General features: G+C 39.4%; 1 protein-coding gene across 3 annotated transcripts in view; it reads right to left on the reverse strand.

Moving 5' to 3' along the window:
* Positions 1-19,928, reverse strand: part of cntln (centlein, centrosomal protein) — a 175,796-nt gene that overhangs the window by 107,301 nt on the left and 48,567 nt on the right. For all 3 annotated transcript variants that reach the window (XM_056265144.1, XM_056265143.1, XM_056265145.1), the window contains one exon: positions 18,809-18,904. In XM_056265144.1, the coding sequence (XP_056121119.1) occupies positions 18,809-18,904 (96 nt within the window). The remainder of the gene's footprint in view (positions 1-18,808; positions 18,905-19,928) is intronic.

A 19,928-nucleotide genomic window follows, 5' to 3' on the forward strand; every position in this document is an offset into this window, starting at 1 on the left:
AAAGCACTAAATGTTTTAGCTCCCCAGTACTTGAGCGAGCTCTTAACGCATTATAGTCCTTCACATCTATTGCGATCCGATTTGCTTTGTTTAATAAACTGAACTGTTATTTTGAACTACCTTTGTCATCTTTGGACTAAATCTCATTGGTGGGTCAGTTTTCTTTACAGTCCAAATGGAAAAAAACACACACACAAAAAAAAAACCCACCCAGACTACTCATCACTGAAATAAAAACATATTTGGACTGTTGCCATGAAAATGCTCATGCCTCATACCCTGTGAGAATATTTCTATTTTTAAGTGTCCTTGCACCAACAGTTTGCCTTTGTTTGGGCAATGTAAGGCCTATTAACACCAAAGGCCAATATAAAATGATAATTCTTCACACATACTTTTGTTCCAAAATATTTACATAAAACTGCAGCACAACTACTTTAAGTTCGTTCAGAGCATAGTAAATGCTTAGTGCCTGCTGCTTTTCTCACAACAATGCACACAAGATCCCCTATCAAAACATACACATATGAATGGGTGACCATTCAACCATCATCTCATGTTTGGACTTTATCCATTCCACAATGTCTAGATTGTTTAGAAAGTGTTTTGGAAATAAAACATAAGTAAAACCTTAAAGACACTGTTCTAGGGGTGTACCTTAGACTATGCAAATATGTTCCATATGGAGAAAGAAGGGTGAGCCATCCCAGTGTGACTACTTCTGATGTCAACAGAATGGAATGGAAAAGTGCCATATTATAATCTCTTCCACATCAGAAAGGGTATGCTTTTAATAAAATTATGCTCTCAACAGACACACCTTGTTCAGAGTGAGGACTGTGAGGTACAAACAATACCAGAGATACAATCATATTCTGAGTTTCCGCTTCCAACCCCACAATAAAGTTATGCTCCAATAGCAAACTCTACGAACATTTCTCACCAGGGGAAGATGTAGCCACCGGACCAATCAACCAAGCACGCAGAACATAAACAGCAATAACAAAACCTCTTTCCAGAGACCTAGACATTAGCGTATACTGTCGGTATATAATGATCTAATGTGCAATATCTAATTATATTGCATAACTAATGGCAAAATAATAAAGTGAGCCTAAGCCCACATACCCTATATGTCCAGTGGTTGTTTTATTTTTAAATATTAAAAAAGACAATGCATGAGAGAAATTGTTTATTTAAAGGCAAATGCAGATGTTTGTTACTGTCATGTGGCACCAATTGAATGTCAAGTTCTTGACTTATTTGGGATAATGTATTGCTACTGTCTGGCAAACATTGTAGTATTCATATAAAAACTTTCCAGTTCAAAAACCCTCAGAACAAGCTTTTTCTTCCCTAAAATCAAGTGATAAAAAGTATTGCAAGTATTTGTAAGTGTAAAACAAATCCAACCTTAGATTTATTTTCTTGGAATTTAAAAGCAGTATTTAAGCTGCAGTCCATAGTTTTTTCCTCTTTGTCGCCATCTCTGTTTGAAATCTGCAATTGCAGTTATTCGCGGAATTATCAACTTTACGTGGGTTGTGCCTCGACGGGGCATAGCGCGGATTAATCCAATGTTTTGAGGAGAATGTGCGGCTGTCAGTCGCCGCCGGTGTGGATACTGGCATTCGGAATCACAGATTCTACTTTTTGGAAGTATGACCAACATAAGAATTTTTACTGGAAAATGTCATCTGAACAAGTTAGTAACATCCACTTTTGTTCTGACCAACTAAGGGAAAAAAAGCATTGCAGTAAATCGCACTGATTAAATCTAACGATCGCTTATCATATCACGTCAAACCGTGCAAATTATACTTTGTTCTCAAATTGTTAATGTGTAATAGGGCTATCCGTAGTTCAGTAGCCTACTCCGTAACTGTATGAATTAAGCGAACAAGTGTGCTACTGTTACATAATTGAACCATTGAAATGTCTTACCTGTCCAGCAGAAAAAAAGCCGTCTCTGAGTTCGTTTTGAACCCTTTCAAAACACGGAGTTCACGGCACCTTTCAAAAGCCCTTACGATATTTATTCATGTCTCTTTTTTTCTGTAGCCACTCCGAATTCTTTTGCATTTTACAACGGGTGAATCTCCAGTTGTCACTGGTGATTGTAATTTGAACCTTTCTAGATCCGCCATGAAATTGAAAAGTTAAATTATATCAAGTGCTGTGAGAAAAGAACATAAATCTCCACCTCCAACATCCTCACACGCAATATAGCCAACTAGCCGAGACTCCTTCTTTATGTATACAGATGTGACGTAATGACGCAAAGACATGCTCGAATCTCCCACGGAAATCCACCAGTACCACTGGAATTAAAAACATTATTACAAATACTTACCGTTTTGAATCGAGCTATGGCAAGCAGATAGTTTTGAACACTGGCTAGTTATATACTTGCTCAAAAATTATTTTGGATAATTTTTAACCCCAAAAACTTACGGACTGCAGCTTTTTGGGCTTATAATAACCAAAATATAATTTTTATTTGTCAAATAGTCTTATAATGACCTCTATTATCCCTAATATGTCCAGTAACCTAAGAATACATTGAACCACATACAAAGAATGAACATCAATGAACATCAACCATTTTTACGTTATTTTTGCTGTGGCGACAAACTGGGCCCACTTTTAGAAAAGACTTTAAGACTTTCTTCTGTCAACACTGCATTGCCTCATTATTAAACATCGTATACAATTATGAAATTTGGCTGAAGATTGATTGTCTGAAAAACTATTGTAATTATGGCGATTAATTGTCAGTTTTAGGGCTTTGTAATACATTTTTTGTGTGCTTTGTTCATTAAATAATTGTGATGAATTTAAACCATTGTAAGTTATTTTGCAGTGTAATGTTACAGTTACACCTTTAAATATTTAAGTAATTTATTCAGCAAATAACTGAATGTATAATTTAAATATAATATATATATATATATATATATACACATATATATATATATATATATATATATATATATATAGATAGAGAGAGAGAGAGAGAGAGAGAGAGAGAGAGAGAGAGAGAGAGAGAGAGAGAGAGAGAGAGAGAGAGAGAGAGATAGAGAGAATTATATATACACACAAATAATATAAAATTGAAAGATGTTTATTTTAAATGATAAACCTAGGAAGTTGCCAACTAAATTTTACATAGCCCCTTAGTTACCATACACATCTTTATTTTTTATGCATTTTTGATACTATGCAATTAGTTAAGTAAACTTTAAAGGTATTACAGATAAGACGCTGGTTGTGTCTATTTTCATTCCACACACACACACACGCAAGGGCAAGGATGTGATATTTTCTATAGTAGTCAGTCTACAGCCTATTTTTGACGGGGATTAAAGCGGTTCAAAGAACAAAAATGAACAAAATGCTGGCTGTGCTGTTTATAAGAGAGCAGAGTTTGCCTGTTGTTTGGTGCTGACTGCTATTTTATGCTATTTTGTTTTACAGACAAAAAAAAGAAAGAAACTGCATCCTATAAATTCTGAATAGGCAGTGATTTAAAAAAAAAAATGTTATCAAGTATTCTTCTATTTGATCTGCAGTCTAATAAAAGTTTCTTGCCTTCTTAATGTGCTTTAGACCATAGGAAGGGTGGCTATAGAGTCAATAGCCCTATTAGTGCTAGAACAACTACTGTACAAATCCATTTTATGCCGAGAAACACTCAGTTAGGTAAAGAGAAAAGACAGTCCATCATTACTTTAAGAAATGAAGGTCAGTCAATCCGAAAAATCTCAAGAACTTTGAATGTATCCCCAAGTGCAGTCGCCAAAAACATCAAACGTTATGATGAAACTGGCTCTCATGAGGACCGTCCCAAGAAAGGAAGACCAAGAGCTACCTCTGTTGCAGAGGATAAGTTTATTAAAATTACCAGCCTCAGAAACCGCCGATTTACAGCACCTCAGATTACAGCCCACATAAATGCTTCTCGGAGTTCAAGTGGCAGACATATTTCAACATCCACTGTTCAGAGGAGACTAATAAAAGTTAAACAGAAAAAAGAAAATGGTGGCAGCTCTGTTAATGCCCCTGTGTTTCTGAATATTTATTGATTTAAATAATAAAATAAATAATACATAATGAATAAAAAAAAAAAAAACATGACAACTATAAATAAAATAATTTTATATATACAATTAAATTATATAGTTTTGTTGCTAGTGGATAAAGAAATGATAGCGCTTTGAATATCTCAGCTCCCATCAGGAGTTTGCACTGTTGGCAGCTCAGTTATAGCATATTGGGAGTGTACTTTTGCTGTAGAATAATAAAATGAAAATATACAAATAGCATTTTAAAATGACTTTTGTTTCTAAATAAATGAAGCAGTTTATTTCATTATAACCAGCCTAAGGAAACTTTGAAACTCTAGAACCGCATGACCTTACCATTTTTGCTCAGAATGAACTAATTATTTTTTAATCCTTGATTTTAAACATACATGAGAAAAAAATAAAAAATATATATATATATAGCTTGACTACAGTTTTTTAAAAAGTGCTACAAATGTTATAATTAAGGAAATTAAACCTATTATAATTAAATGTGTCTACTCAGGCGATAACACAAAAAAGAAAGCAAAATATTTGCACTTATGAAAAAAGGCCTACACCGCTATGTGTCATCAACATGCATTTATCATTTTACAATCACCTTCAGAATGGCCCCCTTCACCAAGAATTTAAAATTGAGTTTTATTTAATTTTCTTCAACAGTTCTCCTTGCGAAACGAAATTCATTTTAAACAAATTCAATAAGAACAGCGTGTAAATGATTTATTATTAAGCAAATGTTTTCTGGATATTGCAATATTTTTTAAGCTGGATGTTTTTCTACTACTATCTGTCTACTTCTATCTACTACTATTCCGGCCAGTTGATAATACCGACTGCAGAATATCAAAATCGACTGCGGGTGGAAGATCCTTTTCCTATTTTGCACCCAAACTCTGGAACAAGTCTTCCTAGCATTGATTGGGAGGCAGACACACTCTGTCACTCTGTCAGTAAAGACCCATCTCTTTAACCTAGCATACACATAACACACTATCACATTTCTATAATTCAAATTCCTTATAGTATTGTTAAGCTGCATAAATTAGGTCAACCTGAACCAGGAACAATTCCCACAACATCATATGTACTTGTTACATGGCAAGAGGAATGGCATCTACGTTAATATTAGACTGTCTGTCTCATTCATTAAAGTAGTCAGCCAGATCCGGTACATATCCAGACCAGATGGTGGACCTGCACCTAGAGATGACCTCAGCGCAGCCCTGAATGTCAGTGGAGACCATGACAACTAGACGAGCACTAGAGACAGATCCCCTGCAAAGACCACGTCGACATGACAGCCATTGGCACAGACCCTCACCCGAGACCACGAGAACCAGAGAGGTCCTTTGCGCAAACCCCTATGACCAGCTTAACCTCCATCCCACCATATGCTAGCATACTGTATCCCAACCTTTAAGCGGAAGGAGTTGAATGAAATATTATCTGCATCTGCAATCTGACTTCTGATGTAGCCTAGAATCATAATCACACCATGTTGGTCTATTTGGTAAGAGGAGACCGGTTCCCCCAACTGAGCCTGGTTTCTCTCAAGTTTTTCTCTCTCTCTCCATTCTGTCAGCTGAGTTTGGGTTCCTTGCCACTGTCATCAATGGCTTGCTTAGTTGGGGACACTTAACCCCTTAACTATCACCCCCCTTTTTGAGAATAGGGCTGTGACGGTGGCAGTTTTTTACCACCACGGTGGTAATGGACCAACCACCGGCGGTGGTTGTTTTAAAAAAATAATATATATACAGTATATATATATATATATATATATATATATACACTCACCGGCCACTTTATTAGGTACACCTGTCCAACTGCTCGTTAACACTTAATTTCTAAGCAGCCAATCATATGGCGGCAACTCAGTGCATTTAGGCATGTAGACATGGTCAAGACAATCTCCTGCAGTTCAAACCGAGCATCAGTATGGGGAAGAAAGTTGATTTGAGTGACTTTGAACGTGGCATGATTGTTGGTGCCAGAAGGGCTGGTCTGAGTATTTTAGAAACTGCTAATCTACTGGGATTTTCACGCACAACCATCTCTAGGGTTTACAGAGAATGGTCCGAAAAAGAAAAAAACATCCAGTGAGCGGCAGTTCTGTGGGCGGAAATGCCTTGTTGATGCCAGAGGTCAGAGGAGAATGGCAAGACTGGTTCGAGCTGATAGAAGGGCAACAGTGACTGAAATAACCACTCGTTACAACCGAGGTATGCAGCAAAGCATTTGTGAAGCCACAACACGCACAACCTTGAGGCGGATGGGCTACAACAGCAGAAGACTCCACCGGGTACCACTCATCTCCACTACAAATAGGAAAAAGAGGCTACAATTTGCAAGAGCTCACCAAAATTGAACAGTTGAAGACTGGAAAAATGTTGCCTGGTCTGATGAGTCTCGATTTCTGTTGAGACATTCAGATGTTAGAGTCAGAATTTGGCGTAAACAGAATGAGAACATGGAACCATCATGCCTTGTTACCACTGTGCAGGCTGGTGGTGGTGGTGTAATGGTGTGGGGGATGTTTTCCTGGCACACTTTAGGCCCCTTAGTGCCAATTGGGCATCGTTTAAATGCCACGGCCTACCTGAGCATTGTTTCTGACCATGTCCATCCCTTTATGGCCACCATGTACCCATCCTCTGATGGCTACTTCCACCATGTCACAAAGCTCTAATCATTTCAAATTGGTTTCTTGAACATGACAATGAGTTCACTGTACTAAAATGGCCTCCACAGTCACCAGATCTCAACCCAATAGAGCATCTTTGGGATGTGGTGGAACGGGAGATTCGCATCATGGATGTGCAGCCGACAAATCTGCGGCAACTGTGTGATGCCATCATGTCAATATGGACCAAACTCCCTGAGGAATGCTTCCAGCACCTTGTTGAATCTATGCCACGAAGAATTGAGGCAGTTCTGAAGGCAAAAGGGGGTCCAACCCGTTTCTAGCATGGGGTACCTAATAAAGTGGCCGGTGAGTGTATATACACACTGAACAAAATTATAAACGCAACACTTTTGTTTTTGCCCCCATTTTTCATGAGCTGAACTCAAAGATCTAAGACTTTTTCCATGTACACAAAAGGCCTATTTCTCTCAAATGTTGTTCACAAATCTGTCTAAATCTTTGTTAGTGAGCACTTCTCCTTTGCCGAGATAATCCATCCACCTCACAGGTGTGGCATATCAAGATGCTGATTAGACAGCATGATTATTGCACAGGTGTGCCTTAGGCTGGCCACAAAAAAGGCCACTCTAAAATGTGCAGTTTTATCACTCAGCACAATGCCACAGATGTCACAAGTTTTGAGGGAGCGTGCAATTGGCATGCTGACTGCAGGAATGTCCACCAGAGCTGTTGCCCGTGAATTGAATGTTCATTTCTCTACCATAAGCCGTCTCCAAAGGCGTTTCAGAAAATTTGGCAGTACATCCAACCGCAGACCACGTGTAACCACACCAGCCCAGGACCTCCACATCCAGCATCTTCACCTCCAAGATCATCTGAGACCAGCCACCCGGACAGCTGCTGCAACAATCGGTTTACATAACCAAACAATTTCTGCACAAACTGTCAGAAACCGTCTCAGGGAAGCTCATCTACATGCTCGTCGTCCTCTTCGGGGCTCAACCTGACTGCAGTTCGTCGTCGTAACCGACTTGAGTGGGCAAATGCTCACATTCGATGGCATCTGGCACTTTGGAGAGGTGTTCTCTTCACGGATGAATTCCGGTTTTCACTGTACAGGGCAGATGGCAGACAGCGTGTATGGCGTCGTGTGGGTGAGCGGTTTGCTGATGTCAACGTTGTGGATCGAGTGGCCCATGGTGGCGGTGGGGTTATGGTATGGGCAGGCGTATGTTATGGACAACGAACACAGACGAGATACTGAGGCCCATTGTTGTGCCATTCATCCACGACCATCACCTCATGTTGCAGCATGATAATGCACGGCCCCAGATGTTGCAAGGATCTGTACACAATTCCTGGAAGCTGAAAACATCCCAGTTCTTGCATGGCCAGCATACTCACTGGACATGTCACCCATTGAGCATGTTTGGTATGCTCTGGATCGGCGTAGAAGACAGAGTGTTCCAGTTCCTGCCAATATCCAGAAACTTCGCACAGCCATTGAAGAGGAGTGGACCAACATTCCACAGGACACAATCAACAACCTGATCAACTCTATGCGAATAAAAAGAGGTGTTGCACTGCGTGAGGCAAATGGTGGTCACACCGACTGGTTTTCGGACCCCCATCCCCCCCCCCCCCGGACAACTAAACATTCATTTCGTAACATACATGCATGTTTATTTGAGCACTTCCGTCAATGAACCATCACACTAAAGGTGATGATACACAGGGCAACTTTTTGGGCAATGTTGTTGGGCAATGTTGCCGTCAACGGGCAACCAGATGAGACACAGGGCCCAAAACGGATATAAATTATCCAGATAGAAATAAATGTATTGCCCATTTTCAATGGGAAAGTGCCCAAGCAACAATCGCTCGGCAAGATTGCCCAGTAACATTGCTCAAAAAGTTGCCCTGTGTATCATCACCTTAAAGCCTGTAAAGCATTGAAATAAATATCAGTAAATAATATTAACTTACATAATATAATAAAGTTAAATGTTTAAAAAACATAAATTTTCCTCACAAATACGCGTGACATAGCCTAGCCTTCCGCTCTGTGCTTTGAGAGGGATCAGGGATGTGAGACACGAGCAGAAAGAACATCTCTTTTTTTTGTATATCTTTTAAGTTTTTTACTTGTTGTAAAAGTTCTGAAGAGCGAATTAATCCACAAGGGCAAGACATTTAGGCTATGTTTGAATTTGCGCTGCCAAAGAAAGCGAAACTAAAATCACCCGCGCGTGTGAAACACGCTTTACAAATAAGCTTGACGTGCCTTACCAAGTCTAATAATAACAAGTAAAAACTGTGTTAAAAAGAATTTGACGTGGAAGTAAAAAGGTATGCTATCTTTCCTACAGCGTTTTTCTACTATACCACAGTAAAGAATGTGAATATAATAGGCCTACTTTAAAGCAAACCAAAGGAATAAACGTTTATAATCCCCTGCGAAAATGGGTGAGACGTGAGTGAAGATTTGGGAAAAGAAACAAGAGATTCCATTTCCAGTGGAATAACTAATGGAATAGTGTTAAATTTGCTGATAATCGGGTGACCAGATCGCAAAACAGAATACTAAGCCGACAAAGCTTACATTTATGGGCGCACGCACAACTCTCTCATCATTCGTCACAAATCCAAACGTTTGGCTGCGATGTAACATTTAATTGCTAACCTATTCTTTATTTTGTAAACAAAGCTTTGTCCTTCACTCCTGTCATAATATTCATGTAAAACAGCATTCACATACAAAAAAATGTGTTTTGGCGGTTTGGTGCGGTTGTCAAGTTTACCGGCACAGCCCTATTTGAGAATAGATGTGAAAATGCACTATCCAAATTTAAATGGTTGTAATTCAAGAATGCTTTGGGCCTAAATTTGGTCTTGTTTTAAAGAAGACACTCAGATTATTGAAGTGTAATCTGAAGTGAAAACACTTCAAAAAATGAAAGTATGAAAAAGTTATGGAAGATTAAATTAACTGTAAATCAAATTTACAGTAATTAAACAGTAATTTACAAATTAAACATTTTCCATTTTATATAAAATATACATTTTACAAAATAAATTTTTACTATAAAATTACTATATAATCAAAGCCATATATCTAACAAAGTTGTGTTCCAAATTTGAAGTTGATACCACACAATTATAAGTTCCTATGATATTTTGTTTAGGCGCTGTACAAAAATTAGCCACCGGGTGTCACCCACATTCCATTGATTTTTTTATGCATTCTTCTGCAACAAATTAATACATTTCTGTCCAAATATCACTTCTATCATAGCCTGGGAAAACCCAGACAACTTCCGGCAAATTTAGATTTGCTCTGAAAGTTAGTCTGGCAAAGAGCTCATTCAAGCCCATTTCCAATCCGTCGAAATCGCGGCACCAATCAGAAACGACGGGGCGGGCTTTACACGATGTCGACAGCGCTGGGATTTTGAATCAGATTGTGTAGCCTACATTACAAAGATGGATGCCGCCGTCGAACATCACTCGTTCGAATCAGCTATCACGTCTGTTTTAAGCGCTTTGAACGTTTCCTTTTTGTTAAAAACCGAGCAAAGAACAACACACGGAGATGTTTCTCCGCCGCTCTGCATACGTCATCTCCTTCATCGCTCTGATTGGTTTTAGGTCTATCCGCGACGTCCGTTGGTGACGCCCCTCTGGAAATGATTTGTCTATGACGCTTTGCCAGACCATAACTCAGTTACAACTGAGAATGGTCTGGTTTTAACCAGGCTACTTCTATCACAAAATAGTCATCAAATATGAAACCTTGAGACTCATACCTTTCTGACGATTTGTGTTTTGTCAAAATTATAAAAGGTTTTGATTATAAAGTAGTTAAAATAAATTTTGCAATATGAAACCTGACACTAGGGGAGGAGCCCGCTAAAAGAATTTAAAGTACCGTTTCCATGGTATTGCAACATCCAATTTCAAAATAGTTTTCACAGAATTAATTTAGAGTTTGTAAGCTTTTGAATGATACCTAATTTATTATGATTACTAAATTATGTGATACGAAAAAAAGACAATAAAAAAAAAAAAGAGCGCCAAGCGTCCCACGGCACGATTACAAACCGTTCATCAAAATTCATGAAGTGACGTCACCACTCACACCACTCACTTGTCTGTTGCCTGGCTACCAGTTTCTCTGTAGCTGGTTAAGCGTGCTATTTGAGTGAGGTAAACAAAGCATTAATACAATTAAAAGCAATAGCTGATCATTCTCCATAACGTGGTCGCTATTTACATCTCACATCATCAGTAAACTGTCACGTCACCAAGGCAACGACTGACACGTTTGTATTACATTCCAAAGACCGGCCGCTATCAGCCCCACAGTGGAAAATGAAAATGAAAACATAACCGTACCAGCTGGCCTAGATCGGCACGGAATGGAACGGTTACGCAATAAGAAACGTTCAGCCCGACGGTGGAAAAGCGGCTATTAACACTATTGTATTTGTAGAGCTGCTTTACAGCAGAATTGAATTCTGTTTGCACCATTGATCATTATTTTCCTGTTTATCACTAGCCTGGATGCCAGCCGAACTTAGCCCCGCCCACAACATTTGAAGATGGGAAGTTCGGTCTGGACTTGATCAGAGAATATCTAATAGAAGAGAATTGTCACTCTCTGGTTACTTCCGGTTTCTGGACTGGCTGCAGTAACATGTCTCTGTCCATGCGGGGGCGCTCGCAGGCCTGTGCAGAGTGAATGAGAGTCTATGGGGTTTCACCCCCAGAAATCCACTTTTCTCAGGATGTAATTTTTTGTCAAGTAATTTGATAGTTGCATTCAAAAGGGGGGGGGGGGGGGGGGGGGGGGCTAAGATAATACACTCAGCTGAAAATTGCATTTTTAAGTTCACTTATCTGTTCTAAAAATCCATTCAAAAAATGTGATGACGTCACATATTTTCAAACTGCCTGAGGTGCTTCTTTACGGCAATTCACTTCAGCACTTATATAACGATATGAAAATAAAAGTGCCCGCAGGAAAATATAAAAACATTACACAAAAATTAACTTCGACAGAAAGTCCTCCTTAACATAATGTTTCTGATTCTGCTTTAGCTTCAGGTACCATCAAACGGGGTCTAAGGTCGTAATCAGTCGCAAATCCGTCTAGCAGAATGCTTGTGTGTTCCGGCCAACAACGGCCCAACCTGTAAGAAATCGAAAGGAAATAAGTACTCATTCATTCGATTTTTGGCCTATAATCTATATTGAACTTGTGGAATCAACAATAAAATCTACGTTGATTCAACGACAAGCAGGAGAAAGAGATACATTTAGCCGTCTAGCTCCATAGACTCCAATTCAGTTTGCACTCGCCCGCGATCACCTCCAGTGGAATTCTAATGGAACTGCAACCAAGATGATACAATGGGGCTAATAGGAAGTGCCAAGGCTCTCCGTAGACGGACTCTGACCATAGACAGTAAAAGAAATGGACACAGCGACCCCATAGACTTCAACGGAGAAAAGTGAAGTCAATTAGAAGCACTCACTTCCTGATTGCCAAGCGCACTGCGCAGACTCAAACTGAGCTTGACGTAGTAGATGTGACGTGAGCAACCTGTACGTCTTCTAGTAGCTGTGCCAAGAGGAATCTAAATCATTCCCTTCCGAATCTTGCAGAGACGGAGAGCGTGAGTAGGAGCTGTTCATGAGCTAGCAGCAGGAGCAACTTTATGACTCTCTATGGGCTTCTCCCTTGACTTTATGCCTCCACGTCCCCCCGACTGCCCTCAAGCTTCTCTTCCTGTCTATACGGTAATTTCTTATACATTGTCGTGTTTCTTTAGAAATAAACAATGGACAAATGGAGTCTTTAAACGCCTCAGATGTAAAGTTATTCGCTGTCAAAGTGACGCCAAAATGAATGGGAGTCAATGGAATGCTAACAGCAGGTGAAGGCTTGGTAGCCAATGGCGGGCCCTGGGGAGACTTCAGTTTCCGGCTGGTGGATTACCCCCTTGGCTCTGACTTGATCCGTTGTGAAGCAAGTATGGCCGAACCAAAGCTGTTCGGACCAATCAAATTGTCAGGGCGGGCTTTATACGCTGATGGACAGATGATCAACAGTAACGTTACCATCCACGTCACCAAAGAGCGCTTGGGTTGAATTCGTTTACAACAAAGAATGGCTGCCGCTGGAGATTTTAGATGTGTAGATTCAGCCATCTGTTATAGAAGATGTAGACAGCACATTCATTTTAAAAGAGGAACAGAGCACCGCGATCAAGGCATTTGTCGATCGGAAAGTTGTTTTTCCCGTCCTTCCTACAGGATTCGGTCTATCCTATTGAGTACAGAGGCATTTTTTTCCTGGTTCGGTTGAAACACGCCCCATAATCAGTCCAATGGAGCAGTATCAGACTCACATTCTGACTAGAATCTGAGTATGACGACGTCAGTATCACTGTAAAGCTGCTTTAAAACAATCTGTACTGTATAAAGCACTATATACATAAAGGTGACTTGACTTGACTTAAAGGGATACTTCAGGATTTAGCATTAAGCTTTGTATTAGTAGAAAATCTGTAGTATTTTCGAATTACCGTGCTTTCCACCCTCATATCCCCCTGAGACGAGAGATTTATGTATTTTTTGTCTGGAAAAAATCCTCCGATGACGCAAAATCGTCATTTTGCATCATCGGAGGATTTTTTGGCCAGAGGCTAAAGACTACAGCCAGTAGTAGGGGCTGTCCCGCATGTTCTCAACCCGCCCATAGAGGGTGGGATCTCACCATCCTCTTTTTCCCGGACATGTCTAGGATTCAGCTTTTGCTTTCTGCAGTCGCCATTCATTGTTTACATACACACCTTTTGTTTCAATCTAACTGAATTCATTCCGATTGGTGAATCTGAATGTAGTGTTTACATGAACGCTAAACAAGTGATCAGTTGATGTGCGTTTTAACATTTTATCCGCTCCTCCGTGAGAGATACGAGACCGGTGCGTCTCACAGGTGTCACTTATCGTCATCAGTAATCACGCCACCGGCCTCGCGCCGTTCTCCCGTGGCCCTCAGTCTCGTCCTGCTCGCCACAGTACACATAATGAATGGCGATTGTAGAATGCAAAAGCCGAATCCTGGACAATCTCAATCTCGAAATCCTGGGCAGACTCATCACGGAGACTCACTAGTAGCCTAGACTTGTTGTTTAACTACGGCGCTCTGTTACCGGTAGGCGTAGCCTCCTAGGGCAGCGAAGCAAGTGCATTCTGGGAGTTGTTGTCTTTCATCCACATAAGCCAAAAATACATTTTCTGGCTTTTCTCAGTCTAGAAACCTCCAAATTCAAAAATAGTTTCACATTTCTTCTACATAAATGACCCATTTTACATACACATTCATCTTTCCAGAGGTGAGGTATCCCTTTAATGCAAGACAAAAATAGGTCAAAGGGATCATGGTAAGAATGTGGAAGCACCCAAATAAAAAGTTTAGATCAATTGTGTTTGTTTATTGTTAAATTCATGCTAAAATGTAAAATACTAACAGTAAGTTTCTTTATCATGTATTTAATTAGTTATGCTGAAAAATCATAACTGAATCAAGATTGAAGTGTTTATTGAATAAAATGTGATGATTTTACATCAAAAAGCATAGTGGGCTTACTTACACAGGTAGGCTCCAAACTGCTCTAAATTCATGTTTGCTATTGAACACAGCTAATTTTGTCACTAATGTAGCTAATGAAAAAAGTGACTTGTGGAGAAAAAAAAACGGTAAAACTTGTATCAGAAAGAAAACGTGTAAAAGATTTGGGTAGGCTTAATTCTTTCCCTATTCCCTTATTAATCAATTAACCCTCTGGGGTCGGCGGTCTCGCCGGCGATACCAGCTCACTTTTTTCCTTTTCAGTGCAAAAGAGACTCAAATTACTCGGTTGATTTTGATCTTACATAAGTGTTGTACATCATTCGATCCTGTTAAGTTTGTATTTTTTTGTGGAACCTCATAATAAAAACAAAGTGTTGTGCTTTTTGCCTAATAAAGAAAAAGAAACATGATGCGCGTTCTGCGTTCTCTCTGTCAGTGAAGTCCATTCTGAAACGCGTCCGAAAAATGAACTGTAACTCTGCAAATACTCAGTCAAACAGGTATACAGGCACACAGGCATGAAGCCTGAATTATCTTCTTTTAAATGAAGTAATTTATATAAAAAACATTTTTTCTCATTTTATGTAATCTGTACGAAAAGAGAGAGATGATAGTCGTTCTCGTCTCAGGTCATTAAAGTTAATTTGACCACGCCCACGGAGCGCGCGCTCTATTCAAACACAAATGCTCTGAGGCGATCCACGCCCACACATCAGCTGGATAACCCACCGAAAGGGACTCATATTTACGACGCTGTGAGGAATAATACTATCTTAATAATAATCCTGGAAAAAAATACCTCAGAAGTGCAGGTAGTTTCATTTGGAGGAGCAACGGATCCAGCTGAGGAATTGTACATTCTTTATTTTCAAGTGCTTTGTTCTAATCGCGATATGAAATAGTGTCTGTAAAGACTGTTTGAATATGAATCGCATTTTGTGTGTGAATGAATGAACAGCTTTTACCTAACTATATTCCAATACTGAGATGAGTAAAAATCGACTGAAATATGTTGAAATAAAATATTGTTGTATAAGCAACGTATTAAACTGCAAATTAACATTTATATGTCCTAATCATAAAAACGATGTTACATATGAAAGACAAGATGTCGTTTTTACTGTAAAATACTGCCACATCAAATAAGCTTGTTTGCTAAGATGTTATTATAGTGTTTGTTCGATTGTAGGCTATATTCAAACTAATTAATCCGCAACTGTGAAATATGTATGATAAAATGTATACTTTAGGATATACAAAGAAAGATTACATTTGAAATATAGTTAAAATTTTAATTGTTGTTGTAATTGTAACCTTTTTATTAAAATAGCAAAAATATATGTAGGCTACATATAAATAAATCTTAGGTAAATCTTAAAAGCTCAATATAAGCCTCCTCTTTAAATTATTGTATTGTGTTTTTATTAGTGACACATTTGGGATATATTCCCAAACTTTCTGTAAAAACAGTATGAGAATTAACTGCACAATTACTAGAAATGTTTGCATTTGATATTATACAATTTGCAAGCACAATTTGAAAAATAAATAAATAATTGGAACTGTGAACCAATTTTGTATTATATAGGCCTATATATATATATATAGATATTGTCATTGCATTCTTGTGGCTCAGTGACACACCTGAATGAAAGGGTCATTAGTATGCAGCCCCATTATGCGCTCATTATGCGGGCCCATTGTCTTCTCAGGTGTGAATCACAGCAGGTCACACCCCTGCGCATATTGCCTTTCCAAACAAAAAGTGTCATTTTTAAATTTAAACCAAATCCTTTGTTTTATGTGAATGATAAGGCAGGATGATTTTCAGATCATTTTGAAAAAAAAAACTCTAGGCGACAACATCCATTAGTCAAAAGTCTTGTGGACACATTTTTAGTATGTGTTTTGCGGCCTTATTTCAGAAATTTTAAGTTTTAGTTTTTTCAATAACCACGCATAAACAATATTATCTCAAAAATACAAACATGTACATACATGTTGATAACATATTATGGTAGCCCTGTTTGTGCTAAATAGAGTGTAATTACACCTTTGCCAGTAATTTGTTTATAAACAACTGAAAAAAAGCACAAATGTCAGAGTATGTCAAAACATCTCAAGGACCCCAAAAACACCTTGGACCCCAGAGGGTTAAGTTATTTGTGAAAGTCTGCATGAAATGAAAAATCCTCCTATCTATTCTCAAATGCATGTTATTCATATGAACGAATCATCCATGCATATTTTTCTTTACTTCTTTCTTCTTTCTTGTTTTTGTTTTTTGTTTTTACATTTTAGTCAAAATGTCATTACCTTCTGGTGAGACAACAGATTCTCTCTGGTGATGTATACCAGACCTCTCCAATAATGTCCACTTCATCCCTGCCCCATATGCATTAATCCGCCTCCAATTTTAAATAAAATGCCCACATCTCAAAATTCTATCAACCACAAATGGATAGAAAAAAGTCCCAGGCCAACCTTTTTTTTTCCAACAATCCGTTACACAGTCACAATATGGAAGAAAAGATTCACTACTTTAGTTTCACTGCGACTATCCATAACTTCACAAAATCCTTCATGCAAGTCCCCTTAATTTTTTTTTCCAGTTTATATAATTTCTAATTTATTAAACATTCCTCTTTGATCATTCTCATCCTGTTAAGGTGAAATTCCTTTGCTAGTGACAGACTGAGATAAAAAGAAAGAGGGGTCATCAGACACTCGCATACACTTTAAGTTACATGACCAAAGTAAATATATCATTGGTATCTTGTGTAAAGATCACTAACAAAGTTTGCTTTTCTTTCTGGATGTTCTTTCATCACTTCTCTGGGAACAGGGCGCTGATAAGCGTTTCCACGCCAACCTGGCACCTGTAGCATTAATGTGGCCTGACATTGCGCGCATCAGCCAATAGGAAAAGGCTGACTTCTCCCACCACTTAAACCCCACAGCAGGAGGAACGCCTCAGTAAGCCGGGTCGCTCCCCAAATGCCCGTAAATATTGGTCTTTGCCTCACAGCTATTTGAAGAAAAAAAAAAGGGGGGAGGGGAGGGGGGGGATCTCCTCCAAAGATTATATGGGACTTTTCAGGGGTGAACATATAGATTTTCCTGACAAGAAGGCCCTCTATTATTCTGACCTTAGCCAAGGCGAACTCTGGCGGAGACAGCAAGCGCACCTTTCAGCTTGAGTGGCCAGGGCCAGGAGACTTGTCGAAAGGCTTTCTGAAAGGGAGGAAAGCTTGTTTACCGCTGCTATGACACGGCAGCCCTGCTGGGCGGGAAATGCAGGGCCCTGAACCCTGTTATTATTAACAAGGACAAAGAGAACAAGCCAGCCCCAGACCAGTTGCCAATGTGACAAGTATGGATTTACTGCTCAGAAATTCACAAGAGGACAGTCAGCCTTTAAACGAAAAAGACAGGGAATGAGACAGAGAAGTGAAACAAAGCAGAGTGCTAATGAAGGCCTGTTCAGATTGAGTGACCAATGTTTCGTGTCTGAGTGACATCGCGGCATACAGGGGGGGAGTTTAAAGTACCCGGCACGCATCCACCTGGGCATTAAAATCAATACGAACTGGAGGATGAGTACTCCGCACCGCTGGAAACGTTGACTGTCACTGAGCCTTACAAACTGAAGTATCTGACAGACAAAAACACAGACTAGATTAGTTAACTTGAGATTTAAAAGGAGGGAAATGCAGGAATGAAGAAGAGGGCAGCAGAGAAGAGAACAGGGTAAGAGAGAGAGGCATGAAAAGTCAAAAGAGAGACATGGATGATTGGTTTAGTGAAGAGCGCGAGTTCTTCAGCAGCCTTCTCTCCCGCTGCCTCATTGCCTCTGCAGACAGTCAATGTGTGTGTGCGTGTGGATGATGAAGGATGGAGGTCAGATAGAGGGTAGCGGTCAGAGGATAACATCTGACTCTACCTGCTATGAGCTCCTTCATGCCGAAACTTTAACAGACACACACATATGCAAATATGAGCTATGAGGCTGCTATGAGGCTAGTATTATCACTATCTACTGGCATTTTGATGCTTCATGCAGGTCATAATATTTTATTCCATATAATATATCATATATACTGTAATTCCATATTTTTTTTCCTAATAATTTTGGAGGCATTAAAACAGTATTGTAGTTTAGTTTCAGTTTTTTCCCAATTACATTAAAATGTTATTTAACATGTTTTTTTTATATTTAATTTTATATAACTTTTTTATTTAATTTGTGTAAACGATAGTAATATTTTGTTGTATGACAACATTGCACACCTTCTATGTGCATTTTCTATGTATAAGGAAGCAGGAGATTGTCGCTCAAACGTTCACAGAAGGACATAAATCTCTTGGAGGTGTCCAAAGAGAAGATAAGAGAATCACAGTAACAGAATAAAGTAAGTATTTAGTGTTCACCTTAAGCACAAGTAATTCCTGCAGCCGCTGAATCCTTTGCTCTTGACTGTCTGCTCCATCACTGTTGCCACCACCTGGAGACAGAGACCTGGGGCCCTGTTGAAGACAGAAAAAAAAAAACAATAAAACATTAGAAAACATCTTCTATCAACACAATAGCCAAGTTTTTAATTATCAAAAGCCAAAGATGAGCAATAGCCCTTCACGTATGAACACACAAACATCAGCCGACACACTCTCCAAAATCTAGCAGGGGACACGGGCTGAATCGTGAGGAGGAGCACACACGGCATGCTGCTGAAGGGTTCTCTGTGCAGGGACCTAATGAGCATGTTCATTTCCATTTACATTGTTTCTTTGACAATAATGATGTCCCATTAGGGGAGACTAAAGGGTTATAGAGTGAGAAACGCGCCAGGCCTCATTACCAAAGGTGGGGAGGGAGGCGCCTTTAATTGCTCTATCAGGGCCCAGAGTTACACTTGATAGGACAACAGAAGCAGACTTTGGGGAAAACAGGAAAAAAAGGAATGAGAGAGAGAGAGAGAGAGAGAGAGAGAGAGAGAGAGAGAGAGAGAGAGAGAGAGAGAGAGTGAAGTGGGCTCTCTCTGAAGTACCTAAAACCAGTGGAGAGAAGTGTGCGACTGGAATGGCAAATCTGGTCAGGTCGGTGAAGGAAGGCCAGATGGCAGAAACAACTGAGAAAGAGTGAAACTGTAAATTGCAGACGCACCATTACAAATCGAGAGATGGAGATCTTCAGGGACCAGATCAAAAACACTTAATCTAGGAAAAAAACAGTAATACTTCAGAGAACTGAAAAGATCCTTTAAAAGCTGATTAGCTCTTGAATAGGCAGCCGTTGAGTGCAACTAACTAGAGTCACTTGCTTGGAGCTCTTAGTCCAAAAGGATCTACCTATTGATGTGTAAAGTCATTAACAGCATAGCTGAACTTTCCTCTGACACATGTCCCAAAACCAGACTTAACATTCTCAGCATTCACAGGAACAGTGGTGTCCTCATCATCAAAGACTTCCACTCTGCAAGGATTAGCAAAAGAGTGAAATTAAAGCTTACAAAGAAGCAGCAATCAATACCTGAATATGGAGAACAAAGAA

Source organism: Rhinichthys klamathensis, unplaced genomic scaffold, assembly GCF_029890125.1.
Source record: "Rhinichthys klamathensis goyatoka isolate OS25496 unplaced genomic scaffold, OSU_Roscu_1.1 h1tg000229l_1, whole genome shotgun sequence".
In the NCBI taxonomy this organism is placed as follows: Eukaryota; Metazoa; Chordata; class Actinopteri; order Cypriniformes; family Leuciscidae; genus Rhinichthys; species Rhinichthys klamathensis.